Raw genomic sequence first — 27,332 nt, forward strand, 5'->3', positions numbered from 1 at the left:
TTGCATCATACATAACATAAAAGTTCATTGCGCTCTTGGTCTGTCGTGGTCTGGTCTTTCTCTAGTTTACAAACATTGTATACAGTAAGTGGTATGGGGTTAGTCTCGTCGGGCTTTAGATGACGACGACGAGCTGGATCGTGAAGACGATGACCCCTTCACTGCGAGAAAATCTCCCCCAATCTCCCGCACTTTCATATCCAATCCTACGCGGAATTGTCGATCCCGCCAGATCACCGTCACGCCGCCATACACTGCCCACAGCCAGATCGGAAACGCCAGCATCTCCCGGCCCAGCCAGGCCGTGAACCACGCCCGGAAGGGCCGGCGCGTTACGCCTTGGGGCGGCCGCGCGAACGACGGCGTGTCTTCGTCCAGCTCCACCGTCTTGCCGCTGTGCAGCATGATGTACACGGTCCAGTCGATGAGAATCCACGTCACTATGCTCAGGCAGAAGAAGCCCCAGAATGCAGTCCAGGTGGATAGTGCCTCTGCAATGGCATACCCTTGTTCTCCGAGGTATTGTGCCAGAGCTGTCGTGACACCCCATGCTCCGTAGAAAGAGCATAGAATTGACTCGGTGCCTGGCTCAACCAGCGTCGCGAGGACCACGGTGAACTTGCGCACGCGTAGCCACCGCACTCGGCGAGCCACATACGCCTGCACGCTCATGTTGGCAACAGGCTGGAAGGCCAGATCTCCAAACACCAGGGCGTGTTTGCCCCAGCGCTCTCCTTGCTCTTTCTCCCCGCGGACCTGTTTTCTCCAGAGCAGGTCTCCGATCAGGTGGTCTTCACAGATGTTATCTGAGAAGTAGTCGATGCCCGCGTTCCGCCGGTGGGGATCTGCCGGAGACGGCGCAGTGAGGTAGTCGAGATGCGAGCGGCGAAACATGTTCGACTTGCCCACGATGCATGGCGCGATCAAGACGGTGTTGATGGCGGTGTACATTTTCGCATGCGAGGACGACAGGAACAGTTCTTCCAAGCGGCCACCACCGGTCGCCAGCATACCAGCCCCGTGGTCCATGACCATGGCGGTCTCGCTGCTGTCGCGACTGTCGTTCCGGTTCGTGTGAGCCTCCAAAAGCGCTTCCTGCTCCTCCCTAAGACCAGCGGTTCCCGTCATGTCCACTGCAACCGGAAGGTGGTGCACGAACTTGTATCTCTTTGTCGGGTCGGCACCAGTCCCGCATAATTTGTCCACCATGCGTCCACAAACGCCTCTGCCCACCCACGCATTGCAGTCGATGATCCAGACAATATCCCCTTTGGCTTCACGGTACGCACGACTCATATTCCGAATCTTAGGGTTGGGCCCCAAGTCGTAGGCGGGGACGTGGCCCGGCTGGATTAACGGGTCATCGTCTTCGACGTAAAGCCGTGCATCGAATTGCGAGAAGTCCGACACCAGTTTCTGGAGGATAGGATAGGCAGGATCACTGCGAGAGGACACGCAGAAGCAAACAGTCAGCTTATCGTGAGGGTAGTCCTGTCGAAAGGTCGAAGCCAGGCATTCGTAGAGATGGGGTTCGAGACCCTTCACCGGTCGGATCGCGGTGACGTGGGGGGCGTTCGAAGCCGATGCGGATGAAGATTTCCGGGGTTTCCTCAAATAAAAGTGCCATCTGATGGAAAGAGCAGGTGGAAAGTCAGCAAAGATGCCAAGCCTGATCGAGATGGGTTGGAGAGAAAGAGAAAGGTAGAGTTACAACTGAAAGTAACCCAGCATGCAGACAGCCACCACGACGGTATACCAAATCAATCCTACCCAACCGGCCGCGACAGCCCACTGCCAACCGCCATGGTTGATGGCTGGTTCAGCATCGGGGGGTTGCGAACGCGACTGAGGCTCTAACATAGGCGGACACAGCGAGAGGCGGAGATCTGGCAGTAGGCAGAACAGGACGATGAGGACATTCTAGGGAAAGACGCAGACAAGCCAGCAGGCAGTGAGACGAAGGACGAAGTGGAGAGAACGATAGAAATGCGGTTGGGGCCACAAGTCGTATTCGTTGCTTTTTATTTTTTTTTTTTCTCGACTGGGGAGCGACGGCCACGCAAACCGTCAAGCTGCAGCGAGAGACAGATGGTAGACAAGCAATGAACTGTCGAGCCGAAGGACACTAGTGTTCCAGTCGGATCCAGCGGATGGTTGGCTCGGGCGCTGCTGGTGGGTTTCACCGGCGAGGTTTTGCGCTGTTCATCTTTAGTTGGTTTAGTTTGAAACCGGCGGATGCTCGGATGCAGCCGCACTGCCTCCCCCCGGCCTCAGGCACAGTTCCACTATAAAACATTATATTTCACTGCCTGCTTGGATGCCGCGGCTCCACGCTTATTATCTAGTCCATCGGACCTGTCGGAGGAGTATTCAACCGGTTATATGGCCAGTAAGTAAGTAAGTAAATATGATATAGAAAAAAAAGTCCCAAAAATTGTCCTATTATACAAAATGCAAATCCATCCATCGCCAAATGCCCATCCAATTCCGACTCCGCATATGCAATTTACATGAGCTCGTCGGTGACCCCAAAAGAATACAATAACAACTTAGCCAAACCGACATGAGTAGGGTCTGTTTACGTCTTTTTCTTCTTCCGGATCAAGTTGGCTTGGAGAACGTTGACAGCCGGCGATGGATCCGACCCAGAAGATGCCGGAGGAGCCGTCGTTGATGCTCCAGCGTTACCACCCTCATCACCAGTTTTGCTGTTCTGCTCAACTTCTGCATCGGGCTTCTTGCGCTTGCGAACAAGTCCGGTGGTCATGAGCGTATTGACCTCCACAGGTTTCTGGGAAGATTCATCCTTCGTGTTTCGTCCCACCACCAGTTGTCCAACCCAGAGTTGATCTGCGAGGGAGGCTACCTTTTCACCCCACGCCTTTGTGCTAGCAATAGAGGCCTCTTCAGTATCAAAATCTTGATCAAGCAGGAAGTTGATCGCCGTCTTGTAGTCTGCTTCGCTCAGAACCGCATGTCCTCGCCCAGCCTCAGGCCAATGAAAGGCATCGGCATCCGAGGGTTGCGGGGCTTGAGTTTTAGTTTCAGATAGTATAGCAGCTGGCTGGGGTGCTGAAGTAGAAGTAGATTCACCCGTAGGGTCTGATGACAGTTGCTTATCATGGTCTGTTGTCGTAGGATGCTCTGGAGCGGATGCAGCATCACTAGCCGGCTTTGTACTTGTTACACTTTCGCCAGACATCACCTGGGACACATGATCCGTCAGGCTCTTGAAGTCGCCAAGGACAGACCGAGAACTGGTCATCTGTACCGAGTTCACAAGTCCCGGAGGATTGATAACAAGCCACAGAAACCCAACCAGACGTCCAGCTGAGCATTCTTGTCGGAACGACATCATCTCCCAGAACTGCTCCAGAGATCTGACGCTTCGCCACTGACCGGCACTTTCTGCGGATACTACACCCTCCGCTTCCTGCTTCGGAAGCTCATCATCCAAGTCCTCCAAGAAGCGTGTCTTGGGGTCATCCGGAAACCGGGGAACCAAGCAACGCGGGGGTGCCTTGGGATTGTCACACAATTGGTGCACAGGATAGCTAGTGAGCCATCTTGGACGGTCCTTGTCGTCCGATTTGGCCAAAGGAGGAAAGAAGCCCCTGGTTTCGAACCGATCACATCCCGGGACGATCAGGAACGCGGTTGCTGAACTTTTGGCCGACTCCGTCTGATGGTCCTGGGCCCCTTTATCCTGCGAACCGGACTCTGGCTCATACTCGCGCAAGATGGGGTCGACGACGCGACACCACCATTTGATCAGGCCGCGGTCATCTAGGACATGCTTCTGGGGGTTGTCAATGCTGCCAGGGAAGAGATATTGGTTCTGCGCCCGGGCAAATAGCGAGACTAGCAGTCTGACACCCGGTCTCTGATGAGTTTTGACCAAAAAGGAGAGAAAGGTGTGAGAGATGCGCCGGAGAATGGAAACCTTGGGCGCATTGGGCAGGAGATGAAGGTAGCCGGTGGAGTCGGCCTTGGAAACGAAGATGGTGGTCAGGTGCGCAGTGCTGTACACCAGCACCTCCATGCCAAAGACAATCACCTCCGCACCATCTTTCTCCTCTAAATTGACCGAGGCCGACAGAAAGTGGTTTTCGCAAAAGGTCGGTTCCGGCGTCTCTCCGGGAGGCGCGGCGAAGAGCGCGGTTGAAGGAGAGGGAGTCGAGGAGACATGGCGAATGGTGAGCTGGACGGGGACCGGCAGCCCTTCGGCCAGCAGCTCGCCCAATTCTACATCAACCTGAGACATCGCGGATGGTGGCTTCCGCGGATGAAGGCCAGTGGATTTGTCCAGCGAGCGCCTGTGGCGTTCTCCAAGTGCTTTTTTCTTTCTTCTTTTCCTTCTTGTTCTTCCCCCCCCCTCAGACGCGTTCCATTTCACGGGCGATCACGTGCCGGTAATCTGACGGCCTTTCTTTGCAGTCCCCGCGTCTGCAATGTGCTGCTTACTCTAATTTAAATTGATCAATTGGATAGCTTCATGACATGACAGGAGGTTCTGGATCTTTTTATTGCCTAAATATTAGTGAAAAGTCAGTCGTTGCTCGATCAAGCATATTCACTACTGCGCTGCTCCCGGATTAACATACTGCCTCTACCAAGGATCCCTACAACTATACTGGATGATCTGGACCACTCTACTATCTATACTGAGCACCCATTATATACCAGTGATAGACTACGAAGAAATTGGAATACATTCGGTACTATATACTTCGCACCAACTACTGCACTAAAGTGTCAAAATTTGACGCACGCCCCGGAAAGTAACGATTGTCACCATAGGAAGCAATGAATGGTTTCATTTCACGCTCTGCAGAACGACACACTGCTCCCCTCTATACTTCTGGTCTCGTCATGCAAGTCAAAGTCAAGATACCCAACTATGAGCAAAGCAGTACTATGCTAGCAATTGATTAGTTTAAAAGCATTGGCCGTGGCTTGTACATGAAGCTTGCTATCCCCTAGCAATAGGAATGATAGTCACGATCGTAGCCCTTATCTGTACCTTCTTTCTAGTTGGTAGTAGTATCTGCCTGGTATATGATAACATCAATTCCAGTCTATGCCTACAACTCAACCTAAGTAACTACACAGTAACTATACCAAGCACCAAATGTACTCAAAAATACTCCACCACAGCATCCAAATCATCCGCATTCAACAACCCAACCCCCTCCTCCAACAACGTCCTCCAGACAAAATTCCTAGTCCGGATCGGATAATACGGCGTGCCCCAATACCTAGCACCAATGCCCCTCTCCTCTGCCGTCTGAATCTGCTCCCTCAGCGCCTTGATCTGCTTATCGCTGAGCTTCTCACCCTTGACGGGTCCCACGGCAGCCGCGAAATTCGTCGATGCAATGGGCGAAATTCGATCCGTGATATCGGCGTACTCGGGTTCAGCTAGTGCCTCGAGTGGCGCATCGTAGAAGTAGTCCCGGTCTGCGACGGGTCCGACCATGTCGAGCGGGGTGTTGCCGGTGCCAATGACGGTGACGGGGCCAGTAGTGATAGTACTGTTGTCCTTAAGAGTGGTGAGGTAGCCCTGATCGCGGAGAGGTTGGAGAGCGGAGATCACGGCATTGAGGGTCTCCGGGCCGGAGGTTTTGAGGTCGATGAAGAAGTAGAGTGTTTGGGAAGTGGAGGTGTCGAAGACGCCGCTGTTGGTGCTGTTAGTTGCATTTGCTTCTGGATGAAGTGTAAGGTGTTATAGGTGACTCACTTGTTGGTTGGGGTTGTTACAAATGGGCTACTGGGATTCTGGAGTTTAAGCACATCCAGGATTGGGTTAATGTAGAGGGACTCAAGGGTCCGGTCTTTCGTGAGGGAGGATTCGTCGTGACCGACCTGTATTACCCTGTCAGGATTGGGTCATCAATTGAAGATGCGAGTGTGGAACTGACATAGAGGGTGTCGTTATAGAGCCATACGTCGGCTTCTGTTGAAATGCATCCTTTGGATAGGCCTTTGGTAGAAGTGATCGGTTAGCTATGCTCATTGGCTATGCTAACAGTGCCGTGCCTACCAGTGTAGAATGGTATGTCTCTCCAATAGTCACTGTCATGAAGATTAGCCAAGGGTCACAATATGGGACTTGTAAAACTACTACTAGGCCATGAACTTACTTATGTGAGTGAACTGGGATCTGATAATGGAGCAATAAGCTTCAACTCAAATTATGTGAAAGAAATATCATGATTGAAGTAGGAACAGCATCATTTTTTCAAGCTGACACCCCACCATCCAAGAGAGTACTCACAGGCATTATACCCCTAGTAAAATCCGTGGGATAGCCATAATCATTGCTGCCATGCGTGTTCTTCAATACGCTTTGGAGCTCCGTGGATCCTCCGGCGGCCAGTCTCGGATCGCCGAGCAGGAACGCGGACGCCGCGACAGCAAGCGATCGGGTGTGTACCATGGTCTAGAGAGGGTTGTAGAGTACCAAGTCAATGAGTACAAGCAATAAGGATAGTCGTTATTCGAGATGATAATAAACAAATAATAAGAATATAATTCCTAAGACGTCGGAGTCGGTCTCTTTCTTTGTTGGTGAGGATGAGAGACAAATAAAGGGAGGTCAGCCAATCGCGGCCTCACGTGGCGGCCAGCGACTCCCATGGGATGTAGATGGGAAACACGAGCAACCACCGAGATCTTAACGGAGCAGATTAATAGCTTCTATGTTCAAGACAGAGGGTTGAATGTATGTATTCGATCTACCTAGATCTCAAGATAATACTTGTCTGGTTGGCAGGTGTAAAAGGTGGTGGTAAGGAGCGGTGGCAGTGGACCAGGTGATGCCTGACTACAGTAAAAATGTCTCAAAATAGCATTCAATTCGACATGAACAATTTACTTGATACTACAACAACAACATACATACAAAACGAAAGGACAAATGAACATCCACCTCACGCTGGCTTTCTAAAGTAAACTAAACTGCACACAAACCAGCCCATCTGCGAGACGCCGGGAAGGTATCATTCAAACATAAGAATCATTAGAAGAAAAGCTAACATAAGTAATGACACGAACCATAGCCCAGCAAACCAAAGCTGCCAGAAGTCCGGCATAGCAGCCTCACACCTCCCGAATTGAGGGTGGCCGAGAGCTAGTTTGAGACTCCTGTGTGCTGCTCCGCCGGAAGCTCAGGTTCCCGATGCGTTGAACCAAGTTGCTTCCTACGGCGTCCACGGCTCCCTTGGGCGCAAGTAACGTGGGCCCTTGCGCTGCCGCCTCCTGGACCTTGAACAGCTTAATATTGGTTCCGTTCCAAACTCCAACCGTGCCCGGCGTAGCGCCCGAGGCGGTGCCAACCACCATTTCGCTCGAGAAGATAAATCCCCAGAGCAGAGATTCGTACCAGCCCATTGAAAGGGCGGACCACTCAAACGAGTGGACGCGAACCGGCGATGGCTCTGAAACAATCGTGTGGATTGCGGGATCTTCCAAGAACGACGGGAGGTTGCTAATCAAGGTTCGAGCTTCAGGGCTTGAAGCGGATCGGAATGCAGCCTCAGGGACGTGAGGAGCAATGGCGGAGACTATCGTGAGAATAGTATGGAGTGGCAGTTCGGCCAACCAGGATTCGAGCTAAAAGAAATCACTGTTAGTGGTGAAACACAGGGATTAAGGTAACGAGAGCCACTTACCCATGCTGTAGTCGGCGTGAAACCACTGGAAGATGTCGGAAACGCCGCCGAAAGACTAATTTGGCTAGTCATGCTGTTCTGTCGCGAGAAGGACGGCTGTCCAGCAGGCATCTTGCCTCGTGCCTTCTCAGACATGCCGCGCAGCTGAAGGGGAACGCTTTCTTCAATGACAGAGGAAATCGATGGTCGACGAGAAGTCTGTACTGATGGCGAATCCTGCGCCGGTGTGTCCCGTCCCTCTCCTTCATCATCCGAATCCTCGTCTCCGCCAATGGCAAAAGGACTATTCTCTTCTGGTATGCGGCCCAATGGAGACCGCGTGTCTGAAGGCACCGGGGGTTCTTCCTCAGTGGGAGAAAGAACGGGACTGCAGACAAATTCATGCGAACCGCTTGAAGACTTTCTTCGCTCATTCTGGCGTTCTATCTCTTGTTGCCCGCTCTCCAGAGTGAATTCTCGCACTGCCTCAAAACGCTTTCTATACTTTAGAATAGCATATACCAGGAAAGGATTTTCTAAGCGAGTTAGCATGTTGTTTCAAGGGTTGCAACAAATGACCTACTGGTAAACTGATGTTCAAGGATTGAGTTGATAGACTCGAGGACCGAGGAAAGAAGGGAGTGATTCGTCTCGTTAGCCAGAAGGAAGCTGGGCGCTGACATGGATGAGAAGAGCTGCAGCAACTTCGAGCACGAGCTTGGAGAAAGATGTTCGACATGCGGGGCAATGTTGTTGATGATAGCCAGAAGCGCAGGGTATACTGTATTCAGCTTTCCTTTGCTGGCAGTGATCAAAGTGTGAATGGACTATACCACTGTCAGTTCATGCCACTAGTTTTCTAACCGTGAGCGACAAACCATGATCAAAAAATCAGCATAGGATCCCCGGAACCCAGGGATACGGATGCTCTGAGGGAGAGTCTCTTGAGCCTCGAACTTTGTGTTTAAGCTCTGGCCAAAATTGGGCTCCACGCTCATCGTCTGCATGATAAAGATGCACATTCTAACCACGCCCTGCTTAGAAGGGTCGGATTTATACTCGATAGCATAAAATATACAGAGAATAACAAAGTCGTGCGAGCGGTTCGAGTCAATAATGAAGGACCGGAATCGCTTGTTGCATTGCAACGCCTCCCAGAACAAGACGAGCATCTCAGGAGCCCATTTGACCGATCTCTGACTACCCGGAAGATAAGAGTTGGTCGCTTGCATCTATTCAAGAGCGAGTTAGCAGAGAGACTGGGTAGAGATAGAGGCAAACGGACCGGCTGATTCAAGATTCGGGTCATGCCATCAGTAAGGAATTGGAAGTCTTGCGGCCGATGTAATCTTCCAAAGTAGTGCCGATGATAGTTCTTCGGCGGCGCTCCGCGACCATCTTCTGGTACTGGATATAGAAGGAGTACGAGGAGAAACTGCAGACAATAGATGACCAATATCTGCTTGGGGTCTTTCCAGACAACATGATCATAGGGCACCCTCCACGAAGCAGGATTGTACTTGATAGCCTGTCGTAGCTTCGTTAGCACCACCCACACCTTTACACCCGCGTGTTATCAGAACGTACAGTGTTTAGTAGTGAGCAAAGTAGAGTTAAAACCACCTGCTTGTCCGAGCAAGTCGTCATGTACGTGATAGCCTTGACGCCTTGCACAGGAAGTAGACCTTCGATAGTCAGCAAGTGGTTCCCAACAAAGGGAAGACGATAACTCACTAGACGGCATGTACATTGCTTTTCCCGTCAAAGTAAGCAATAACCGTAGGATCTCGCAGCGGTTGTTCTCCAACTCTTTTGTAGAACCCATTGACGTATTGCAACCCACACCACTCTGCCAGATCGAGTACGACACTTTGCTCTTCGCGGTGGGCAGCGGTGGGATCGTGAAGTTAGTGTAGAAAAGAAGCTCCAGCAGATTGTCGATCAACTCCTCAGCTAAAGGTTTCGCATCTTCAAAACCCGTCGATCGCGGGGCTGTCTGGTCTGGGTCCTCCGCCTGCGCTTCATCGAAAAGTACTTCCGCAGCCACCTGCGCCTCTCTGGTCCTCTTCTTGCGACGAGCCCAGAAAAATTTCTCCTCCCATTCCTCTAGGTGTTCAGCCTCGTAGACAAAGGGGAGGAGGCGGGTGAGGATGCGGATACAATTGAGCGCATCGCGGTCGGGGGCGAGTTCGGGGTCAGGAAAAGATGGATGATTTTTTAATACGGTGAGACGTGAGGTGACTGAGAGCAAGAGAGTTTCAAAGTTGGATAAGGCATGATCGCGAGTTCGTCGTATATCGGCAGGTGTGAACAGGCTGAAGACGTCCTCCGAGGACTCTGGGAGCTCCCAGAACTACACGAATCGGTCAGTAAGCCACTTCGGCGTCATAGAAAAGCTGGAGCAGGGAAAAGGAAGGCAAACCCTGGCCCAATAGGGATCATCCGCAGGAATGTCCTTCTCCTCTGAAAGACGGAAGATGCCCTGCTTGAAGACGAGCTTGGACTCCGAAGCTCCCATGGTGAAGTCTCCAGCGAAGATCACGGAATTATTGACCTCATGCAGTAAAGCAGCACTAGGATCTCAGGAAGAATGTCCGGTGCGAGGGTAATCCTCGAGGGTGATTTGCCTGGGACGTAAGCCCAATAGTTTGAGGCCGCGTGTGAATGAATGAACTTGTGGCATGTTGGCGGTCTTGGGGTCAATGCCTTGGAAGCGGGAACTAGGCCCGCGGAGACCCGGAGGATCGACTGGGGAACGAACCTCAGCTGAATCTAACACACCGTCTCCTATTTTAGAGTACGCGGCGATCGAGTCGCAGTCTCTCGGAGATTATTCGAGATTATTCTTAGGAAACGGACCCTTTCTAAAAGTACATCATGCAACATGCAACATCATAACAAAATACGGCCTAAAAAGGTATTTCCGAAGCACCCCGCTAGAAAACACACGAGTTTACATGAATCGTCTCTTATTCTTCCCTGAGACCAAAAACAAGACCAATAATCTGGTCCAAATCAAAGGCTACCATTGCTTGCTGACAGGCGCCGGCTCCGCTCATACAGCCACTTGTTGCTCAAACCCAGGCTCACACGCTTGCCACCCACCGGTGAAGGAGTCGCGGGCGCAATGCTGGACATACCGGAAAATGTCGACATGGTCGATTCCCTGAATGTGGATGTAGAGTCTTTGAACGTAGATTCCTTAAAAGAAGATTCTTTGAAAGGCGAAAAGGATGAGCTGCGCCCGAGCGGAGACGAAGATCCAAAGCTCGGCCTCCGCCCGCTTTCCTTGCTCCCATTTGTGACCACTTTGTGCAATAACGGGCTCGGAGAGGGCGAGAAAGAAGGTCCTGACGATAGCCTGTGTCCGGAAGCGCCAGCGCTTGCTGACAAGGGGGAACCGGATCTGCTAGCTGGGCTGGCGTTCCGAGACGCAGAAAGTCGGTACCTAGGCGGAGTAACGTACGTCGTGCCCGGAGTAAACGACTGTGTGGCGGAGGGATCCAGCCCCAAAAGCGAGCGTTGTGTAGGGGTCAATGGAATGTCGGAGAAATTGTCTTTCGGGCGGAAAAGAGGGTACAAGGCAACCAGGATATTCAGAGCAAAGATGACTTGTAGGACTAGCAATGAAAGATCGGGGTATGTAGAGACCGGGCCAATTTTCTGAAGCCAAAGCAAACTGTTGCGACGCTGGTTAGAATGCCCCTGGAACCGCGCACCTGATGCGCCTGCAAGCACTCACTATGACTTGATGGTGTCTCCAAACACCCACGTCGCAAACAAAGCGGCTGTGTTCCACACAAGCTTATTGATATTGCGATCTCCGAATGTACCAGCATTCTGTCGACGGACGACCTCGTTCAAATGAGGATGACGCCACTTCCCGGGCGTCTGAGAGTCATCGGGCGTCGCTACAGACGCAGATGCAGCTTTCGGGGTAGAAGGAGGGGCAGGGGACGCCATTGGTTTATATTTAAAAGGGGAGAGTGTACGCTTGAATGAAGACGACACTACACCGTGTCAGTATGGCATCTTGTTACAGAGATGGGCAAAGGGGGGCATGGTCACTTACCTAAAATAAGAAAATTGCTGTTGGACTTACCTGTAGTTGAATCAATTGCGAAATGGAAATATACTTGTCCTACCACATCGGTGACTATGGGATCTTTGGTGACAAGATTACAGAGAGGGTCCCGACAGGATCATGGTCACAGGGGAGGGGCAGGCAGGACTCGGGACAGAGTGAATGTGAATGAATGGGGCAGCGACTGATTGTTTTGATGATAAGTGCGCCGGCAAGGGTCACTGGCAACCACAAGCGCCTTTGGCGCGAAGTTTTCAGCCAACCCGAATCGGGAGCTTTCAGCGGCACTAGTCAGCTTAGGCGCCGCGGCTCCCCACATCTGGCATCATAGCCATTCTTCCATAAGCCTTTAGCCTCAGCCCCGGCTCAGCCCCCTCACGTCACTCACTCTTACCCTCATTCTCACTCGATCCATTAAAGAAGGAGCATTTCTTTCTTTCAGTTCGTGAATGGATGCTTGACACACCACACTAGATACACTCGCTCTCTCCATAATGGACTCCAATCCGTCCATCGTGGCCAAGCTCGATGCCTTTGCGGCAGAGCTCCTGGCTGACTGGAATATCTACACTACTCTGATCGCGGGCGGCATTGTCGCCTTCCTCGTCTTCTCCTTCGTCGTCTCCAAAGATTCCGATATTCACCCTTTTCTACTCGCTCGCCAGTCGACCGCTTTTCCCGTACGACAGCCCGGTGAAACTGCTCAATACCGCAGTCTCGAGACTCCGCACGGTTTCCCCCTCCGATCCGGACTCAACGTCAAGGACCCCGGCGCTCCGAGATGGACAAGCGGTCGCAAGGGTGATCTGCGCGACATCTGGAAGGCCGCCGTGCGGGGTGCAGTTGGAGAGGATGGCAAGGGCTCTGGTAAACAAGGAAAGATCTATACTGTGCTCGGCAGGAAAGCAATCGAGCATTCCTTGGAGCAAGTTACCCAAGAAATCAATGTCATTGGAAGTCGTTTGCAGTCCTCCAAGGTGAACACGGTCGCCGTCTGTCTGACAGACTCGGTTGAGCTTCTGGCTTCTATCTTCGGTTCGAAAATCCTTCATCTGTCCACTCGCTCTATTTGTTGCTGACGAGGTCTCTAGCGGGCGCTTTCTACGGTCTCAAGACAATCATCATCCCCCACAACCTGGACGCCGAGTCTCTTTCAAGTCTTCTGAAGGAGTCTGGAGCGGAGGCTCTTATCGCGGAGGCCGGCGCTCTTGACCTATCTCTCGTTGCCAAGGGTAATGATCAGCTCTCGCAGGTAATCTGGGTTGCAAAGCTCGGAAGCAGACACATGGACTGGAACGATGTCCCCGAAGATGTCAAGGGTACTCTGGAGGTTCGTGTCTGGCACGAGCTGGTTGAAGAAAAGAAGGACCTTACCGGTCTTGATGTTCCCAGCTGGGACCCCAGTACTCCGGCGCCTTCCCTCACCACTGTTTGGCCTTCCAAGTCGTCCGCAGGCGAGTTCATCGAATATCAATCAGAGGTAGGCAATCTTGTGTCAACACATCCGGCTCGATCGAGCGCTAACATGGAATAGAACCTGATTGCGGGTATTGCTGGAATCATGTTCTCCCTGCCTCGTCCTCAGCGGCTCAACCCCAACGATCTCGTTCTCTCGATTGATTCCCTCTCGCGGTCATACCCTCTGTGCCAAATCATGGCTGCACTGTACTCAAATGCGTCCGTTGCCCTCAACTCGGTTGCTGGAGAGAGCGTTGACTTTGCTCTCGCCACTGTTGGATTGTCCCCGACTGTCATTGTTGCTTCTTCGCGCACCATGTCTGAATACCACAGCAAGTTCATGAAGCCGCATTCCGGGTTTGTTTCTCTCTTTTCTCGCTGGATTCAGGTGCGAAGCCTGGACTCCGGCTACATGCCCTCGCACGGTTTGCTGAACCAGGTGGCCAACGTCGGGCCTACCGCCGAACTCTCGCTTGATAAGCTGCGTCTGCTGTGCATTTCGCACCGTGTCAATGCCGACCGTGAGGCTCAGCTGGACTATGAGCAACTCGCAGACTTGCGTATCCTCACCGGAGCACGCGTGGTGTACGCTTTGACCGGTCCCGGGGTTGCTGGTGCTGTTTTCCAGACCAATGTTTTCGACTATCGCCGCTTCCAAGGCTCGAGCCACTTTGGTGCGCCTCTGAGCAGTGTTGAAGTTGTGTTGACCGGTGGGTCGGGCGACGAGGCAAAAGAAGAGGGCCAGGTAAGCCAGCCAACAGCCATGCATCTTATTCATCCACTTACCATTTGCTTAGATCACCGTATCCGGTCCTTCTGTCATCTCTGGCAAGACCACCTTGGAAGGACGTGCTCGCATTCGTGATGATAACACCTTTGAACTCCTTCCTTAGTCCGCTTGTCAAGCAAGTAATGAGCGTTTGAGCATATATTCCGGGTTCTTTTTTCTTCCCTGTTATCAACCCTTTCATCCCTGAACCAACCCACCAGCAAATCACCTCATCACCTGCATCATAACAATTGAACCTTAGCAAGCACAGCTTAGTTTGTCTCAGAAAGAATGAAAGGAAATGGCATCTATCTTCAAATACAGATACAGCTCCGAACGATCCAAAATGGTAATATACAGTAAAGATAAAATCAGCTGAAAATGGCAAAATGTAGAAGACACCGGCTCTAGTTCTCATGAAGGAGCTGAGCCTGCGCCAGACCCAGCGAAGGGTTCTTCTGAATCTCCTCAGGAGCGCTCTTCTTCTGCTTGGCGATCAACTGACCCAGCTCATTGAGCCTGTTCTTCAGGCCCGGAGCAACCGTCTTGTCATTGGCAATGCCCTGCACCTTCAGCGCAAGCTTCATACCATTATAGATCGGCACATTCTCCTGCAGCATCTTATCCACAGCGCGCCAATCCTGGACATCACTAGCGAAGTTACCCATCTTCCAGCACCCCAGCACCCGACTACTGTAGATGCGCACCAGACCACCCTGATCCTTACCCTCGAACTCACCCAGCGCCCTAGCAGCACTCAACTCCAACAACGTCCCCGCCACAAACGGCTTCCTCTTGGGATCAACCATCACATCATGCTGAACATGTGGCGGGCGCTCCATCAACCCAACCAACTGCGTCGCCAGATTGAAAGCCTTCGTAACCTCCGGGCCCTGGAACTCCGCCTTCTGAGCCTTGCGATGCAGCTCAAAGAACAACCGCTGCACAATCCCGACCTCATTCAGCTTCACACCCGTCCTGTCCGCCTGTTTCGCGGCTTCCACCACGAAGTTCACCGCATTGTGTTCGCCCGCCTTCCGCACCAGCCACTCCAACCGGCTAGGCTTCAAGTGCCGGTTGGCCATCTGTAGTCCCGACAGGAACGGCACCAGGTTCTTCCAGTCATTCTTGCTCTGCATCAGGCTGATCACCTCCGCGGCTTCTTTGAGCGTCGGTCGTGATTGCGGGTCCATCGGGCGAAGGAGGAAGTCTTCGTCCTCGCTTATGTTGGCCGTCACGGGCTCTTGCTCCAGTCGGTCGGCGTATTTCTGGCGGAACATGAGACGTCGTTGGTCCTGGCCGAGACCGAAGGGTATGAAGAGCTCTTCGCGGAACCGGGTGAGGGCTTGGTCCAGCTCCGGGGACGAGGTTTGTTGGAAGGTAGGGACGGCTGCGGAGGGTGGTCCGTTAGTTCCTCTGTATGCTCAATTCGAAGCCATATAAATCAGACATATAGACATACCATTCCTAGAAGCATTGCGCGTCTGTGTAAGCGACCCAATGGATTGACGCAGAGTCGTGGAATTCTGGCTGCGGAAGAGCCTTCCCACGGCGTTTTGCGCCATCGTTATGTGAGAAGGACTATATATTCAACGGACCACAAAGAAAAGAAGAAGACAACAGTCCGGGGGAAACCTTCTCACTCAATCGCTCGAAAAACAAAACCACCGGGGTCGAGCAAGTAGATAGATAGATAGATAGTTATTTGGCGGCAGAAAAGTTCCCGAGCGTCGAATCTGGGACTGATGGCCCAAACAGGCAACTCGCGGCTTGGCGGAAATTCTGCCGGTCCGAATTTCTCGATCCGCCGCCCTCCCAAGTTCCAAAGTATCAATCACAATTGAACCTGTGTCTTGCTTGCTTCCTCAAACGCCAAGGTGGTCGAATTGCACCAGGGAACAAGCCATGGCGTCTTCTTCCCCGATCCTGCAGCAGCTGGGCTGCTTCCGCTCCCTCCTCCTGAAGCCCCAGTCGCTGTCGTCCACCACCACCGTCAACAACCAGATCGGTCGCCGTGCGCTCAGCACCGTCTACTCCGCGAAGCCTGAGCCCAAGCCTCTCCCTAAGAATCTGCCGGAGCAGTTCCTTCGTCAATTACCGCTTCGCATGCGGCCGAACCCTGGTATGGATTGATTGAACAATCTTCTTCCATTTATTGCTTGGACTTGCGTCCCGGATTACCAACGCGGAATCATATATCTAACATGTGTTTGATGAACGGAAATACAGAGCGCAAAGAACGCAAGATCCCCCCTCCTCCGCCCGCCCCTCAGTGCAAGGACCCCGTGAACGCCGTGCAAGAGGCCCAATTGGCGCAGCTGGATCCCACGGGGGAGCGCCGCGCTCTTTTCGACTACAGACGGAGTCCTCGCAGTGTCAAGGTCGGAGATATTCTGCGGGTGACGTTCAAGAATGGAGATCCGTTCTCCGGTGTTTGTTTGAGCATTCGGTTGCGTGGTGTTGATACGTCGTTCTTGTTGCGCAACCAGTTGACGAGAGTTGGAGTTGAGATGTCGATTAAGGTGTTCAGCCCTAATGTTGAGAGTGTGGAGATTGTCCAGAGGGCGGAGAAGAGGAAGAGACGCGCGAGGTTGTATTACATGAGGTGCGTATTTCTTCATTATCTCATCTTGTGTGGGTAGTCGGTTTTTGGGTTTAGGAATGCTAACGAGATCTACCCTTCGGGTTTATAGGAAGCCCAAGCACGATATGGGCAGCGTCGAGAACCTCGTTGCCAACTACCTCCGACAGAAGAGATCGCTTACTGGCAAGAGGGGCGGTGGCCAGACGAAGAGACGGTAGACTCGGTCAGCATAGTTTGGACTTGGGTATATTTGGCGCGAATGAATGTGTATTATTACTAGCATATGTGTGTATATTGAATTTCAGTCCCGGTTTTACTTTTTGGGCGGATAAGGATGGTTCTTGAGATGTTTGTTGCAGTTCATGATATCTGGACTAGGAAGTATATGAAGAGAAAGATAATGGATTGGAACATGTAGACCTTCCTATTATCCATATCGTCTTCGACTATCTAGCCCAAAGGTTCGAGACTCGGTATATGGAATTCTAGCGAGTTTGGTAGCAGCTCACGTCGCGGCACGTCATATCATGACCAATAGCTTGCTATAAATCAATATGCCTTCCAGGTAAAGCTAACTGCAGGGGAAAAAAAGGAATATACCCCAGAAAGCTAATAAATATACCGAAAGCTATCAAACCCCAGCAGTTAGCATCACATATACGATGGCAGACTCTGATAGCGAAGAAAGGCATGGCATACTTGAGATTCTCCCTATCCGTCAAATCCAGAAATGCTGTGGAATCCAAATCTCTTCCTTCCAAACCACCAGCCATCTGGGACTGGATTCGATCACGGCGTTTGTTCTCCCAGCGAAGCAGAAGACCGAGAGCCGAGATAAGCACGACCTCGACAAGGTGGCAGACGATCATTGACCAGATTCCCAGATCATAGGTTGGCCTGTTATCCCAATATTCTTAGTGGTATCCATTACACTGGTCAGCGGAAAGCTTACTTTTGGCTCTCCTTGTAAAAGAAAGGTCCTGCTATGTTACCGGTACAGTAACCTAGGAAGAGGACTGCGTTGCTAACGACCTTTTTCGTGTGTCCTGTGCAGCGTTAGGCCTGATTATATCTTTGATAGAGTAGGAGGAAGAGGAGGGGAGGGGAGGGGTAGGGTAATGTACCGGCTGTGTTTGCGATTTGCATACTGAGAATCAGCACGAAGGCAGCATTGTATGGCCCGGTCAAGTAGTAGCAAATCAAGCGGCCGACTTTGACATGCGGTGGGACGAAGCGTAGCCCGAAGGCTCCTGCAATGTTCGGGAGGAGGAAGATCACGATGAAGACGCAACGCCTGTTTTCGAAGCGGTCGTTGAGGTACACGCAGAGTAGGATGGAGAGTGCGATAATCGCTCCGTAAGGGATCTATGCTGTTAGTGCTCAGGTAAAACGTCTCTTTGAAGACTTCCATACCTGCATCAAGGTTGTCACGAGCGTCGAGAAACCGAAACCTTGAATGATAATAGTTCCAAAGTTCGAGATGCCACCGTTGGGAATGTTGCCTGTTAATGGGAAATTAGCGTTACGAAATTTTGTATGCTAAAAGTCACTCACAAGATACACCCAGGAAAAAGAAGATGTAGAGCTTGTAGTCCGTAAACGCTTCCCAAATCTGGTGTGGCTTGATATGCTTGTTTTCAATACCCGTCTGGTTTTCCCTCACTCTTTCGATGGCAATTCGGCGCTGCCGCTTGGTGAGAAGCGGCGCAGTAACTGGCGAGTCCGGCAGGAGAATGAACATGACGATTCCCCAGGCCGCACAAAGAGAGCCACTGACGAAGACAAGTTAGCATTATGGTAAGGACCATACGTTTTAGAAACATCCATACATTACGATGAACTCGTACTTCCACGAAGGAAGGGCGCCTCTGATATTGCCTATTCCGTAGCCCAGAAGACCACCAAGCGCGATTCCCAAGCCATTGGCAGTGTACCATAAACCTAAGCGTACCGGCTGTTCACGTCGCGTATACCACATACCAGTGATGAGCATGAAAGCTGGGTCTGCGCATGCCTCTGCTGCACCACCTAGGGCTCGCAGTACAGCGAGCGTGGTGAAATTATGACATGCTGCCTGTATGATGAGGAATACTCCCCTTCATAATATTAGCATATTCTTCGAGAACATCGGCCCGTTTATTGACATACCACAGGAATATATTGGCACCAAGATACTTTCCTAGATGGCACAGTTAGCCTGTACCTCAGTACAGAAAACGATGCTCTTACCAATTGGTAAGCGTTGCAAAAGGAAGTTGGTGGGCTAGCAAAATTTTAGCATTTGGATCTCATTTGATAGGTGGTACAACCCACAAATGCCCAGGCCAGAAACCCGAAATAGAAGATACTCGATAGCCAGCTATATTGTGTGCCATGGAGGTTGAGGTCTTCCTCAATCCCAAAGATTGCCGCGTAGCTCAGGGTTGTCTATCGCAAATTACAATTAATCGCAGCAAGAATAGATCGCAAGGAAAGTAGAGCCGCGTACCTTATCAATGTAGAAGAATGCATAGCAAACTGCCAAATATGGGAGGATCATGAAATCGATCTTCCGCAGTAACTTCCTTACTTCCGCCGGATCAACAGGCTCATCAAGCACATCCGGGTCCGTAATAAGCGTCATAGCAACATCGCCATCAGACGTCTGCTTCTTAACCCAATCTGTTTCATGATTGTTTGCAGGATGGCCTATATTTTCCTCATGAGCGATATCTGGTTTGAACTGCGATATCTCCGCCATATTGGTAGCTAGTGTAATAAGATGTGTATAAGGTTGATAATTGATGAAGCCAGCAACAGTTGCTCCTGAAGTCTCTGGCAGGGAAGCTATCTCGCTGTATTAATGCTGACCTAGAGACCATCGAGCTTAAGGTCCAGCCTGGATGAAATGAAGAGCGACCCGGAAGACAGTATGATTATAATGTCTAGAAGACCCCTGCTTCATGTTCAACGCTAGTAGGAGCTTTGTCCTTCACATCATGCCCCGGTCCTGGATGTTAGTTTCCAAGGTATGGGCATCTACCAATCATTGGAGGGGTTTTGTGCCAGCGTGGGGGTCTCAGAAGCTGTCTAGACGAGAGAAACATTCTTTATCTCGCCTCCAGGCCTTGAGTACCGACCAGCACGGCATATGCCGACGCAAACCAAGCCACATACTCTTCACCGTCATTGATGATCCGGGGTATAGCTTGTATCTGGCGCCCTTGATTGGACGATAGGGGGCAAGAAGTATCGGAGAAAAGCCGATCAGAACAAGGGTTGATGACGATCTGCTTCAGGCTTTAGACGGATCTAAACCTGGTAGGCGGATTAACTATAGAGTTCCCGAGGCATGATGTCTTCGAGCATACTTCATAGTGCTAGAAAGTATGAAGCGGAGAAGTGGAGGCGACCCCGCGTGGGGGTCGTCGATCCGGGGTATCCCCAGTTCCCCGTTCCATTCACATTACTACGTACTAGCACCATCAATCTTGATAAGTAGTCGATCAATCCACTATATGCTGATTCTGATCTGGATTTATGCTTATCACAATGATAGTCGATGGGCCTGGATGTGAACTTCGTATATATGGCATTAGCAACCAGACATCTAGCACGTCCATCTGAGGTTGTTTAGCCGGCTTACCTGGTTGAGAAAAGGCGTCATGACATCGGAGCAAGTCCGCTCAACAGAAGTCATGAGGCTTGAGGGAGAAGGAAGGGGGGAATCTATCAGGCTTGATAATTTGCCGTAAATGCTGTTACTTCACGACCAGGAACCAGCATAATGGATGATGGAAACATTGGGTTGGAATCTGATGCTATGGAGAAGGTAGTCTGGAGACTACTAGAATTGGAATCGGAGGACAATGAAGAAAGACGCTACACCCCATTAGGAAACCCGACTTCACAGCTGATCCTGATCATGCCATACAAGGGAACTACGACCCCGTTGGGGAGCTCAGAGCCATAATGATGCGCCTTACTCGCAAGGGGACATATCAAGACCATATTACTATCATGGGCGTTTTCAGGAACCCACGCTTTTGATAACCATAGCCAGATCATCAGCCAGATATAGGACGGTCATGAGAGAAAAAGTACAGTTAACCTATTTATCCCATCCTCGAGTAATTGGCCCAGATGAATGGACATCATACGCAAGAGGTATAAGCGGAATACCATACCCCTATCATCCCGCATGGTCCGCAACTGACGAATTGAAACTATCCAAACACACAGGGGGTTGCTAGTCTAGCCGACGACGACTAGCTCGTTAGGCGAGATCCCACCCAAAGCTTCTAGACCGTGCCATTAGTTCAAATTAATCAATATCTCACTTTATCTTAGAAGGATCGATAAGCTAGATCATGATCTCCGTGCAATCCGACCTATCTGATGCTATCAGTCATGTAGTCCCACCAACGAGCACCATATGGCCGTTAGCAACAACGACGGACAAGTAGCTTGAAATTGAAGGCTTTCACGACCACTCTTATGGTTCCACGTGGTTCCCCATATTGTAGCAGGCAACGCCTTAGTGATCAGAAACCCGTATGCCGTATGCTCCTTAGGTCTAGTTAATGGTATTTCGTTGGTCTTTTAACTGTCTGTTAACCAACCGCCCGGTGTCGCTGCTAAAGGCACAGGGGTCGGCAGATGATTCATAATGAGCCCAATAGTACCCGGGCACGAAAAGCGAAGTGAACATCCTGCTTGATACTCAACCGATCCAGTAGCCATGAGCTTTGTCGTCTAATAGCTTAGGTAGGGCCGGAAATAAGAAGCTTAAATCAAAATCGACCACTATATGGATTGGGTCCTGCGTAGCTGTCCACTAGCAAAGCTCTTCACTGAGATCTGCGAGGTCACCGGGGTAGATTGTAACTTGTCGTTGGGGCTAGTGTCGACGCCAACATAAAACTGTGCAATGGTAGTTGAGATAAGATTCAGACCATCGAATAACCGGCCGTTGGGTGATGATGCTGGCATGTTGTGACGACCGCATCAAGGTGCTAGGAAGCACTGAAGGGCGGACAATTGTCATTCATTCCGTTATTTCCCATCAAGTGACTTGAGTATAGTCTAATTATTATCTGACAGACCGTTTACTGTGTTTAGCTTTTATGCTGTTAGTTGTTGGCTTTATCCAAGGATATGTATAGATGGCCCAAGAGATCTATAACATAAGAATAGTCTGACATAGTAACTGTATTATTCCAATTACAATGAGATTGCCCATCATTATTGTTAACACACGAGCATTCACACACGTATACACCCAAACCGAAGCGTGGTTTTAGTAATCGCATAAAAAGCCTTGCAAAGGCAGGCTATATGTGAATTATACCTAGCAGAGGTGCACCGCAAGCATTTAGGGGTACACGGTAGTATGAGTTAGTCCTGGATGTATATTGCGCTTCGATTGAAACCTAGAGTCGACGTATTCAAGGGCTGTCCAGTAGCCGCCAAGGAGGCACAATAAAAGCGATCGAGGCTTCCGACATCCCCCGTTAGGGTATCCGGATGAGTACAATACCAATGGCTTACTGCCGCATTCTTGGTTCAGAGAAAAGACGATAGCAAGATGGATCGGAAATTTGAGCAATCTCCCCTCGTGACCAGGGAATTGTACCTGAGCTCAACATCCCTCCAAGAGTGGCTGAAGGAGGTGGTGTGCGGTAACGGGTAATTGTCCGAGAGCAGCGCGGTCGGGAATGCCGCCAATCTGCGTGGCTTTTGTTATCGAGTAGGATAGACGAACGAGCGACTGCCAAGCGACCATACAAGCAGACGGCGGTTTCATCGCTGACGAGGTTCCAGTCCATCTGCAGACGGGAGTGGTATGGTATACCATTCGTTGGATTGTTGAGCTAAAGAGATTAGTATAGACAGGGAATTGTCAACATCAATCGAATTGAAGGACGCGGAATGGTTGCGTTGGGAGCTCTGGGATGATGAGAACAGACTCCTCGCTCTCCAATCACATGCTCCCTGGCAGGAATTGATTGATTGATGAATGATCAATCTCCCCACTAAGGTCATCAGCTGGTCACACTTGTCTACCGCGTCTGACAGATAGAGTCATTTAGTATGATGGTCGAGATCGTTCAGATGAATCATGACAATGGTGGTCGTTAAACTTTTTGTTAGCCGTGGTGTAGAGGAGGTCCAACAATCATGGCACCATTGTGCGCCCGTTGGATTCTGACGGGTTTGCCAGTATCTGATCCTACTCCGCTGGGACCAATAACAATGTAATAATGCAAGTAAGTCAGTAATTGACCTCAAGGCATGTGGCCGTTTTGGGACAGGCCAACCTTCCGCCTCCAACCATCGGCGGAAGTGAAAAAAAGAAAAAAGCGTAACCCTGAGAGAAACATGATCATGGTTACATTGAAATGCTTTTCACCCACATTTCCAGTTCCCACGACACCCTCCCTCTCAGCCTTCTGCCCGCAATTTCCATACCCCACCGTTTGGAGAAAAAGGACGCTATCGGGACACCAGGCTCAGACTGGACCATCACCGAAGAAGTGGGGGTTTTTGCTAACCCATTTCCCGTTTAGCTGCATGCCTTCGGAGCTCTCCTGCCCGCCTCCTCCAATACCCGCAGAGAGAATTCCCGGAGAGGAGGCCCTGGACACACCCTCTCTCCTTGACTCTCACACCGACTTCCCACCGTCGAATAGCACCATCTTCTCAGCCTGCTGCGGGTGTACGGACGGCCCTGGTTGCAATTGGCGGAAAGGGCCGTGACGGACCTGCAGATCGAGCCAGAAGACGAGGGTCTGAAATTCTCACATGCCCCAACAACCGCCTGGAATTCCCCCAGAAATCACTCGGCAATAAATAGTCACGATCCTTCGCCGTGCTTGATCGCGGCTAGTCCAGCGCGGTTTGTTCTCTAGTAGTTGATCCACTTCGCCTCGTTTCAATCCATTGGCCCATTATCGTTGAATGACTGCAGTAGTGCGACCGCTAGGCAGGCATGGGCAGCCTACTGGCCGACCAGGCTGCGGTTTCTAGCGTATCCTAAGGGTACGGCTTGCACCTTCAATTCGGGGAACCTGCCTTTCGTTTAAATAATACTCGATATGGAGTGCTGTGAAGATCAATTGCTCCGACGTTTGGTTTCATTGCGTGGGACGCCGTTCTGATCCAGCGATTGTAATGTCAAAGACTTCCGTAGTCCATCACGACCGTCAATTTGGTGTGTCTCATTTCAAGATGCAAGCCGCTAGTCTCGAGAGATCATTGGCCTTGTAGCTAGCTGTCGATAAACTTAGTAGGGAAGCAAGCCAGTATTCACAACTTTAAATTTGAGTGGCTATCCGATCCGATGCCAGGCACGGCAAGGGAACGCTTATCTACTCACGTCTCGAAACCCCGGATTTTCCTGGCAATATGACTAGGGAATGAGCGTAGCCAACAATGCAACCAAGAAGTTCCAGGTAGCCCGAGTCGACGATAAGTGAGTGGATGTCGCGGCCTTATCCGGAAGGTCAGATTCGGCGAGACGGGATTGTCTGCAGCAAGGTGAATCTGTCCTGGACCCCGCAAGCATGAACTAGTGTCTACGAATATGTAAATTCGAAAAGTGGATGAAAAGGTGGTGTGCATCGGATCTTTCCAGATGACAGTCAACACCAGGTCATCCGCCTGAAGCAAGCTCACAAATTGTGAGGGGCAGTCAAAGATCTGGTCAGTGGCATAAACGGCTATTGCCTTACTTCTCTACCGCCCGGTCATGGCGCACAAAGGTTCAAGGCTGTTCAAGTTGCAAGTTCTCGTTTTCTAGCCTCCACAACCGATTCCAACGCACTGGGCGGTAGTTCTTTACCTGGCGGACCATGCGTGTAACCATGGGACCAGATGCTCATTCCGCCAATGGCAATGATCGGTCCAGAGGAGGGATGCCACATGTCGTCATGCTCCCAGAGTTGCAAAAGGTCATGAATATGAAGCCGCCACGCAGATCCGAAGATCACTGACGTGGGGGGTGGTTATGTAAAGCAGTAAACGCAGTAATATGCAACCTGATTAATGCTGAGATTGTGAGGGGAACCGACCCTCCACTCCCCGCATTCTACGTAGGTAAGAAGAAAAAGAAAAAGAAAAATTGCAAAGTCCATGAAGGGGTCAGAGTCCTGGGTATAACGTGGCTTCCAGTGAATTGATCGAGCAGGGCGAGAAATGACTCCAGGATACACTGGGGAGGGATGACCGTCTGCACTCGATGTCCACTGCCATGGTACGATGATGGTAGGACTGAATCATCGGGGAGATGATGGTGGTGTTTGCTCGAAATGGTCTGAGACAACCAAGCAACAAAACCGCCGCGGACAGAAGTGGTCATGAAACCCCAGTATCGTCACTTGCCTTACGGCTTCCCGGGCAGGGGAATGGCGAGTGACGTAATTTCCCTTTGGGTGTGTTTGACTCCCGAGCCACCGGGCCGCAGCAGAGAGTAACGCCTCTTTGGGGCCGATGTTCCGACTAGTACTAGCAATACTGTTAGTGTGCAGGTCTTGCAGGTCGCAAGGACGAAAAAGGGAAACAGAAAAATGTAATTATTACAAAGTATGTTTCCTTCCAACAAAATTAAAAATCATTTTCATGGTAGACAAAGCCCACCATTGAGTGGTCTAGAAGACCCTCAGTGCTGAGCACTCGCCCCGATCGTAGCATTCAAGATACGATGACGCATGATGGGGTCCCCCCGGAGGACAGGCAGCCTGCCTACGAACGGAGGACAGCCGCCCTTCCCTTCTCCAGCCGATTCCACGCACCTTTAAGGGGGGCACGTATCTTAGGGAGCTTAACATCCACAATCGACCCACCCCTGGCCACTTCTGGATAAGAAAAAAGTGGGTAGTGACCATCCTCCAGTGGGACGCTGGCCTTTATAACGTCGAATGACCCTCCATTTGGCCTGGAAACGTTAACGTCAAAAATACATACTTGGGAAACGGCAGGGAGACAAAACCTGAATTCTTCGCCTTTTGATAAATCCCTTCCACCCCCCTCCCCAACTCTCCCAACCAACAAACTTGCATTACCTCGAACGATCAGTATCCTTCCCTACGAATCATTGCCACTTTCTGCAACCATCATGTCGCGAACTAGAGTTCTGCTGGTCGGGGCTGCGGGCGAAACGGGCGGCTCCATCGCGAACGGACTGCTTGAGAATCCCGGCTTTGTAAGAACCCCCCCTGCTCTCCTTGTATCTTTTCTCATCTCTGAGCCCACGACTAATCTCTGCACTGCTTTTCATTATTATAGGAAGTTCATGCTCTCGTCCGTCCCCGGTCGGTTCAAAAGCCTGCCATCGTAGCCCTCCAAGAGCGAGGTGTACAGATTCGCAAGGGCGATCTCAAGGGCCCTGAGGAGTCTCTCGCCGACGTGTTGACCGGAATTGATGTCGTTGTCAGCTGTGTCGGTCCTGCGGAACAGCAGGACCAAATTCCTCTCGCTAAGGCTGCAAAGAGTGCTGGAGTTCAACGATTCATCCCATGTGGCTTCATCACTGTGGCACCACCTGGTGGAATCATGTGGTTGAGGGACGAGGTAAGTCGCCGCCGCCGCACACACCATACCTTCCGTGGATCATCAGCTGACTTCTCCTCCAGAAAGAAACAGTGTACAACCACATCAAACAGCTCCGACTTCCTTACACCATCATTGACATCGGTTGGTGGTACCAGCTTTCTTACCCCCGCCTCGGTTCCGGAAGGACCGACTATGCCATGACTACGGCGAACAACGAAATAGTCGGTGATGGCAACACACCTCTTGCCCTAACGGACCTTCGAGACATTGGACGCTACGTCGCCAAGATCATTGTTGATGACCGGACACTGAACAAGATGGTTTTCGCCTACAACACGGTCCTGACACAGAATCAGATCTATGACCTTCTGGAGGAGATCAGCGAGGAAAAGATTCAAAGGAATTATGTAAGTACAGTGACTCGCTGCGGTTGTTGGGTGTAAGCTGATCTCATCTGTCACAGATCCCTGAAGAGACTATCTACACAAGGGTGCTTGCAGCTCGGCAGTCCAGTGAGACCTATCCCTTCGATCCTGTCAAGTTCATTCCCCGATACCTCGCCGAAAACCAACTGTCATGGGGTGTCCGCGGCGACAACAATCCTGAGTACGCCAAGTACTTGGGCTACTTGACCTCCAAGGACCTTTATCCCGACTTCGCTCCTCACGACTTCCGGGAATATCTTGAGGAAGTTGTCCGAGGCACGGCCAAGGGTGTCTACACCGACCGGGTAATCTCCAAGGCTCACCAACGGATGTTCCCTCGGACTGAATCGAGCGACTCGCTTTACACCCGGATATTCCCGAGAACGGAATCTAGCGACTCCCTCTACATGTCGAGGTAATCAGGATATGCATTTTACTTTTCCAGCAAAAGGATTTTGAGGCGACGCTAGACGTGCCTCCTGGGACCCGGCGCGATGTGTATATGACACCAATCTGTCGAAGCCACGCCATGCGATGATGGCTTCATTCTCTTCTCTGCCTTATTCCGCTTACACGAACGGCTTATTTTCCGTTTTCTTTTTCTATTCCCTGGGGGCTCTAGACCGGCGTTTTTGTATTTATGATGGATTATGGTCGTCTGAGTGGGTAGGACTCACCACTCATTTCTTTGATTTACCAATGTATCTGAGGGGCTTTCAGCCTTGATTGGACGATATCTTTCCGTTTAAGCCAGAACTTACTTCTACTTATACCCATGCCATTTCAATCCAACCTAAGACGTGATCCACAATACCGTCTCACGTTACCC

General features: G+C 51.0%; 10 protein-coding genes across 10 annotated transcripts; 3 read left to right on the plus strand and 7 right to left on the minus strand.

The window, feature by feature from the left end:
- Positions 1–32: 32 nt before the first annotated feature.
- On the minus strand, positions 33–2,072 carry BO79DRAFT_286919 (putative ceramide glucosyltransferase). Its single transcript, XM_025688522.1, has 2 exons — positions 1,712–2,072; positions 33–1,627 (listed from the first exon to the last, which is right to left on the minus strand). The coding sequence occupies exons 1-2, from the start codon at positions 1,858–1,860 to the stop codon at positions 100–102; spliced, it is 1,677 nt and encodes a 558-aa protein (XP_025540806.1). The 5' UTR covers positions 1,861–2,072; the 3' UTR covers positions 33–99.
- Positions 2,073–2,436: 364 nt separating this feature from the next.
- Positions 2,437–4,264, minus strand: BO79DRAFT_193272 (H3 histone acetyltransferase RTT109; the record flags this gene model as incomplete). Its single annotated transcript, XM_025680965.1, has 1 exon — positions 2,437–4,264. The coding sequence occupies one exon, from the start codon at positions 4,262–4,264 to the stop codon at positions 2,579–2,581; it is 1,686 nt and encodes a 561-aa protein (XP_025540807.1). The 3' UTR covers positions 2,437–2,578.
- Positions 4,265–5,084: 820 nt separating this feature from the next.
- BO79DRAFT_286921 (uncharacterized protein) lies at positions 5,085–6,528 on the minus strand. The gene is made up of 6 exons (XM_025688523.1): positions 6,278–6,528; positions 6,144–6,163; positions 6,044–6,075; positions 5,922–5,983; positions 5,741–5,865; positions 5,085–5,678 (listed from the first exon to the last, which is right to left on the minus strand). The coding sequence occupies exons 1-6, from the start codon at positions 6,437–6,439 to the stop codon at positions 5,138–5,140; spliced, it is 942 nt and encodes a 313-aa protein (XP_025540808.1). The 5' UTR covers positions 6,440–6,528; the 3' UTR covers positions 5,085–5,137.
- A 313-nt stretch (positions 6,529–6,841) lies between these two features.
- On the minus strand, positions 6,842–10,303 carry BO79DRAFT_171534 (Hid1 family protein). The gene is made up of 8 exons (XM_025679586.1): positions 10,075–10,303; positions 9,387–10,005; positions 9,240–9,337; positions 8,938–9,180; positions 8,531–8,884; positions 8,236–8,479; positions 7,674–8,188; positions 6,842–7,614 (listed from the first exon to the last, which is right to left on the minus strand). The coding sequence occupies exons 1-8, from the start codon at positions 10,168–10,170 to the stop codon at positions 7,102–7,104; spliced, it is 2,682 nt and encodes an 893-aa protein (XP_025540809.1). The 5' UTR covers positions 10,171–10,303; the 3' UTR covers positions 6,842–7,101.
- Positions 10,304–10,516: 213 nt separating this feature from the next.
- On the minus strand, positions 10,517–11,901 carry BO79DRAFT_244836 (nuclear pore complex component). The gene is made up of 3 exons (XM_025685418.1): positions 11,725–11,901; positions 11,395–11,662; positions 10,517–11,331 (listed from the first exon to the last, which is right to left on the minus strand). The coding sequence occupies exons 2-3, from the start codon at positions 11,613–11,615 to the stop codon at positions 10,668–10,670; spliced, it is 885 nt and encodes a 294-aa protein (XP_025540810.1). The 5' UTR covers positions 11,616–11,662; positions 11,725–11,901; the 3' UTR covers positions 10,517–10,667.
- A 211-nt stretch (positions 11,902–12,112) lies between these two features.
- BO79DRAFT_237119 (uncharacterized protein) lies at positions 12,113–14,287 on the plus strand. The gene is made up of 4 exons (XM_025684658.1): positions 12,113–12,771; positions 12,828–13,216; positions 13,271–13,939; positions 13,992–14,287. The coding sequence occupies exons 1-4, from the start codon at positions 12,231–12,233 to the stop codon at positions 14,085–14,087; spliced, it is 1,695 nt and encodes a 564-aa protein (XP_025540811.1). The 5' UTR covers positions 12,113–12,230; the 3' UTR covers positions 14,088–14,287.
- On the minus strand, positions 14,249–15,650 carry BO79DRAFT_171542 (uncharacterized protein). The gene is made up of 2 exons (XM_025679587.1): positions 15,426–15,650; positions 14,249–15,353 (listed from the first exon to the last, which is right to left on the minus strand). The coding sequence occupies exons 1-2, from the start codon at positions 15,526–15,528 to the stop codon at positions 14,371–14,373; spliced, it is 1,086 nt and encodes a 361-aa protein (XP_025540812.1). The 5' UTR covers positions 15,529–15,650; the 3' UTR covers positions 14,249–14,370.
- Positions 15,651–15,808: 158 nt separating this feature from the next.
- On the plus strand, positions 15,809–16,881 carry BO79DRAFT_171545 (mitochondrial 54S ribosomal protein bL19m). Its single transcript, XM_025679588.1, has 3 exons — positions 15,809–16,085; positions 16,193–16,568; positions 16,657–16,881. The coding sequence occupies exons 1-3, from the start codon at positions 15,869–15,871 to the stop codon at positions 16,763–16,765; spliced, it is 702 nt and encodes a 233-aa protein (XP_025540813.1). The 5' UTR covers positions 15,809–15,868; the 3' UTR covers positions 16,766–16,881.
- A 275-nt stretch (positions 16,882–17,156) lies between these two features.
- Positions 17,157–19,287, minus strand: BO79DRAFT_286927 (putative MFS allantoate transporter; the record flags this gene model as incomplete). The annotated part of the gene is made up of 11 exons (XM_025688524.1): positions 17,157–17,175; positions 17,247–17,444; positions 17,500–17,593; positions 17,672–17,912; positions 17,961–18,049; positions 18,102–18,319; positions 18,377–18,643; positions 18,696–18,726; positions 18,777–18,810; positions 18,861–18,974; positions 19,036–19,287. 11 exons carry the CDS (start codon positions 19,285–19,287, stop codon positions 17,157–17,159), a joined length of 1,557 nt encoding a protein of 518 aa, XP_025540814.1.
- Positions 19,288–25,450: 6,163 nt separating this feature from the next.
- On the plus strand, positions 25,451–27,270 carry BO79DRAFT_208659 (aromatic alcohol reductase). Its single transcript, XM_025682438.1, has 4 exons — positions 25,451–25,728; positions 25,812–26,096; positions 26,159–26,485; positions 26,542–27,270. Exons 1-4 carry the CDS (start codon positions 25,642–25,644, stop codon positions 26,920–26,922), a joined length of 1,080 nt encoding a protein of 359 aa, XP_025540815.1. The 5' UTR covers positions 25,451–25,641; the 3' UTR covers positions 26,923–27,270.
- Positions 27,271–27,332: the final 62 nt, after the last annotated feature.

This window comes from Aspergillus costaricaensis (genome assembly GCF_003184835.1).
Source record: "Aspergillus costaricaensis CBS 115574 unplaced genomic scaffold BO79scaffold_12, whole genome shotgun sequence".
Classification (NCBI taxonomy): Eukaryota; Fungi; Ascomycota; class Eurotiomycetes; order Eurotiales; family Aspergillaceae; genus Aspergillus; species Aspergillus costaricensis.

Coding starts and splice junctions, on each gene's coding strand:
- BO79DRAFT_171534 (XM_025679586.1), bottom strand. CDS start 10,170: ATGGGAGCTTCGGAGTCCAAGCTCGTCTTCAAGCAGGGCATCTTCCGT. Junction 9,338..9,386: donor AGCAATGTACATGCCGTCTA/GTGAGTTATCGT, acceptor TGACTATCGAAG/GTCTACTTCCTGTGCAAGGC. Junction 9,181..9,239: donor TTTGCTCACTACTAAACACT/GTACGTTCTGAT, acceptor AAGCTACGACAG/GCTATCAAGTACAATCCTGC.
- BO79DRAFT_237119 (XM_025684658.1), top strand. CDS start 12,231: ATGGACTCCAATCCGTCCATCGTGGCCAAGCTCGATGCCTTTGCGGCA. Junction 12,772..12,827: donor GCTTCTGGCTTCTATCTTCG/GTTCGAAAATCC, acceptor CGAGGTCTCTAG/CGGGCGCTTTCTACGGTCTC. Junction 13,940..13,991: donor AGGCAAAAGAAGAGGGCCAG/GTAAGCCAGCCA, acceptor CCATTTGCTTAG/ATCACCGTATCCGGTCCTTC.
- BO79DRAFT_244836 (XM_025685418.1), bottom strand. CDS start 11,615: ATGGCGTCCCCTGCCCCTCCTTCTACCCCGAAAGCTGCATCTGCGTCT. Junction 11,332..11,394: donor GGAGACACCATCAAGTCATA/GTGAGTGCTTGC, acceptor GCGTCGCAACAG/TTTGCTTTGGCTTCAGAAAA.
- BO79DRAFT_171545 (XM_025679588.1), top strand. CDS start 15,869: ATGGCGTCTTCTTCCCCGATCCTGCAGCAGCTGGGCTGCTTCCGCTCC. Junction 16,086..16,192: donor TCGCATGCGGCCGAACCCTG/GTATGGATTGAT, acceptor ACGGAAATACAG/AGCGCAAAGAACGCAAGATC. Junction 16,569..16,656: donor GCGAGGTTGTATTACATGAG/GTGCGTATTTCT, acceptor TCGGGTTTATAG/GAAGCCCAAGCACGATATGG.
- BO79DRAFT_208659 (XM_025682438.1), top strand. CDS start 25,642: ATGTCGCGAACTAGAGTTCTGCTGGTCGGGGCTGCGGGCGAAACGGGC. Junction 25,729..25,811: donor TGCTTGAGAATCCCGGCTTT/GTAAGAACCCCC, acceptor TCATTATTATAG/GAAGTTCATGCTCTCGTCCG. Junction 26,486..26,541: donor AAAAGATTCAAAGGAATTAT/GTAAGTACAGTG, acceptor CATCTGTCACAG/ATCCCTGAAGAGACTATCTA.
- BO79DRAFT_286919 (XM_025688522.1), bottom strand. CDS start 1,860: ATGTTAGAGCCTCAGTCGCGTTCGCAACCCCCCGATGCTGAACCAGCC. Junction 1,628..1,711: donor ATGCTGGGTTACTTTCAGTT/GTAACTCTACCT, acceptor TCTTTCCATCAG/ATGGCACTTTTATTTGAGGA.
- BO79DRAFT_286921 (XM_025688523.1), bottom strand. CDS start 6,439: ATGGTACACACCCGATCGCTTGCTGTCGCGGCGTCCGCGTTCCTGCTC. Junction 6,164..6,277: donor TTACTAGGGGTATAATGCCT/GTGAGTACTCTC, acceptor CTCCATTATCAG/ATCCCAGTTCACTCACATAA. Junction 5,866..5,921: donor TCTATAACGACACCCTCTAT/GTCAGTTCCACA, acceptor AGGGTAATACAG/GTCGGTCACGACGAATCCTC.
- BO79DRAFT_171542 (XM_025679587.1), bottom strand. CDS start 15,528: ATGGCGCAAAACGCCGTGGGAAGGCTCTTCCGCAGCCAGAATTCCACG. Junction 15,354..15,425: donor GCGCAATGCTTCTAGGAATG/GTATGTCTATAT, acceptor CACCCTCCGCAG/CCGTCCCTACCTTCCAACAA.